This window comes from Lipotes vexillifer, unplaced genomic scaffold (assembly GCF_000442215.2).
Source record: "Lipotes vexillifer unplaced genomic scaffold, Lipotes_vexillifer_v1.1 scaffold39, whole genome shotgun sequence".
Lineage (NCBI taxonomy): Eukaryota > Metazoa > Chordata > Mammalia > Artiodactyla > Lipotidae > Lipotes > Lipotes vexillifer.
Window position 1 is genome coordinate 1,359,059 of NW_006787038.1, and position 2,968 is coordinate 1,362,026.

At 49.5% G+C, this 2,968-nt stretch overlaps 1 protein-coding gene across 1 annotated transcript; it reads right to left on the reverse strand.

Annotated features, from left to right (window-relative positions):
- Positions 1-395: 395 nt before the first annotated feature.
- On the reverse strand, positions 396-2,763 carry SYNDIG1L (synapse differentiation inducing 1 like). The gene is made up of 3 exons (XM_007459731.1): positions 2,338-2,763; positions 693-833; positions 396-554 (listed from the first exon to the last, which is right to left on the reverse strand). The coding sequence occupies exons 1-3, from the start codon at positions 2,761-2,763 to the stop codon at positions 396-398; spliced, it is 726 nt and encodes a 241-aa protein (XP_007459793.1).
- Between the last annotated feature and the right edge of the window lie 205 nt (positions 2,764-2,968).

A 2,968-nucleotide genomic window follows, 5' to 3' on the forward strand; every position in this document is an offset into this window, starting at 1 on the left:
GTAATCTGTTCTTTCTCTGTGGAGAGGTTAACAAAGTCGGGTAGTGGGGTGCTTGCAGGGCAGGAGACCCTTTAGGAAATAAGCAGAATGGGGAGAGCTCCCAGCTAGAGGGAGGCCCTACCTGGATGGCCAGGTGGGCAGCCCTACCCTCTCCTGCTTCCCAACATAGCCTGGGCTGGAGAGTGATGTTCCCAGCCCTGCTTTAGGCTGGTTGCAATAGGCAGGAAGAAGTGAAGGTTGCACCCCTCAGGCTGCGGCCTGGGAGGCCTCCTCCCAATAAGCCATGCTCATGAGCTGTCTTCAGGGCCCAGGACTCCCCAGAGAGTCTGCTACCCCAAGCACCCCTGCCTCCTCAGGTGGAGCAGGGGAGTCAGAACGCCAGGACTTCTTGGCCACTAGCTGTGGCCATTCTGGGACATGTAAGCTGCCAGGGCTACCACCACGGCCACATAGAGACCAGCCCCGATGGCGATGGAGAGTGTGGCCAGGAACAGGGCCCGGCGGGAGGTGGTGCTGGCCAGGCGGAAGTCCCCCTTGGAGATGGCCTTGCTGGTCTAGGGAGAGAGAGGCGCTGATGAGAGGGAGCATCCCCACGCCCAGCAAAACAGCCCCAGCCCGCCAGGCCCTGACCCCAGGCCCTCCAGAGGAGCGGGGTGGCCAGAGCAGGAGCCCTGGGCCCCACGGGCTCTTACCCCCTGGGAGAAGTAGAAGGCAGCTATGCCCAGTGGCCAGAAGCAGCAGAGCATCGAGAAGATAGTGAGACCCAGGTGGTCCCTGGGAGGCAGCGTAAGGAAGCTGTCTTCACTTTCACTCTCTGTCGAGGTTGCATCACTCTGCAAAACACAAGTGGGCTCTTGTGACCTGGCCCAGGATCACCCATTGGCAGTGATGTGGGGCCACGGGAAGACCATCTGCTGTTAGTGGGAGTGTGGGCTGGGCTCGGTACTCTCCACCAAAAGCTTTGACAGTGAATGGCCCAGTGATTCCACCCTTAGGAATTTATCACTAGGAAAGAATACAGATATACACGTACTGGAATGTTCATCATAGGATAGTAATTGTGAAAAGATTAGAAACAATCTCAACACCCAATGACCAGGAGATTGGGTTAGTAACTGATGGAAGAACCTACAATGGGATACCATGTAACCCTTAAAAATCACCTTGTAGAAAATATTAGATTACGTGGAGCAAAACTGAAATATGTTGCTTAAAGAGGAAAGTTTCTGTTATAGAACTGTGTATAGCAAGATCTCTTTTGGGGAGTAGGGTAGGAAAAAAACACATACGTAAAAAAGACTGGAAGATCATCCACTAAAATAATAGTTATCTTTGAATGGCTTTCTATATTGACTTTAAATTACTTATATAATTAAGAAAACAAGAGCAAGGTGAACTCTCCTCAAAGTCTAAAAGTCCATAGATGGATGGATGAATGGATAAAGACAATGTTATCTATTTATCTATCTATCTATCTATCTATCATCTATCATCTATCTATCTATATAAGTACAATGGAATATTATTCAGCCATAAAAAGAAGGAAATCCTGCCATTTGGGACAAAATGAATCTTGATGCATTATGCTAAGTGAAATAAGTCAGACAAAGAAAGACATATACCGTATGATCTCACTTATATGTAGGATCTAAAAAAGCTGAACTCATAGAAACAGTGAGCAGATTGGTGGTTGCCAGGGGCTGGGGAGTGGGGGGAATGAGGAGAGGTTGGTTAAAGAGTACAAACTTCCAGTTATAAGAGCAATAGGTTCTGGGGATCTAATACAGCGTGGTGACTGTAGTTAACAATAACGTATCGTACAATTGAAAGTTCTAAGAAAGTAGATCTTAAATGTTTTCACTATAACAACAACAGCAAAATGGTAATTACGTGAGGTGAAGGATGTGTTAACTAACCTCATTGTGGTAAACATTTTGTAATATGTACCTGAATCAAATCATGGCATCATACACCTTAAACTTAAACGATGTTATATACCAATTATCTCTCGATTGAGCTAGAAAAAAAACAAGAACAAAAAGTGCTATTAAAAAATTAAATATTCATAACCCTTAAAAGTTGGGAATCGCGATGTTGTATACCTACTTACATAATATTGTAAACCATCTATACTTCAGCAAAAAAGATACCCTAATGCAGTTAATCTTAAAAAAATTAAATAGCCCAAGCTAGTGTTTCTCAAAGTGTAGATAGCACCCGTGTCAGAAGTGCCTTTTCTTTGGTAACATACAGATTCCTGGACCGTAAGCCAGGCCTACAGAATCTCAGCACCTGGAGGTGAGCCCAAGAATCTGCATTTTAAACACACATACTCACCTCCTCCTCCTCCTCCTCCTCCTGGTCATCCTCTTGGCCTTGGAGCTCCTCTTGAACCCCGTAGGACACAGTCTGGATGGTGACATCCTCTTCCGCTTGGCCAGGTTCTGTGGACCGCTCCGTAGGCCCAGCGGAGGGCTCCCTGCTCTCTGTGAAGCTGGTTTCGCAGCTGTCTGCCCTGGGCTCCTTGAGCTTGTCCCTCCCCAGGAGGCAGTTGGGCCTGTACCAGGCCTCCACGGCCAGCTGCAGGGATCCTGGGTCCAGGAGCTGGTGGGCGTGAGCAGGCCCAGCACCACCCAGGAGGTAGGAGTAGATTTTCTCCTGGCACGGCCAGGCGGGAGAAGCCTCGGGGTAGGGGTAGGGGCCATGGAGGTGTGAGGGGTTCCGAGGCAGCAGTGGGTTCTGTAGCTCACTCAGACTCTCCATGGTTCTGGGGGCAGCTCTGGGGGGGAGAGCCCCAGAGCCCCAGGACTCGGTGGCCAGCTGAGCAGTCCTCAGAGAGCCTGCTGGGAGAGCAAGACAGACACTGAGGCCGGCAATCCTGATGCAGGACCGGAAGTGGTGAAGAGCACAGACTCTGCAGTCTGACTTGCTCTAGACCCTGCCTGTACCACCGGCCAGCCGCGGGACC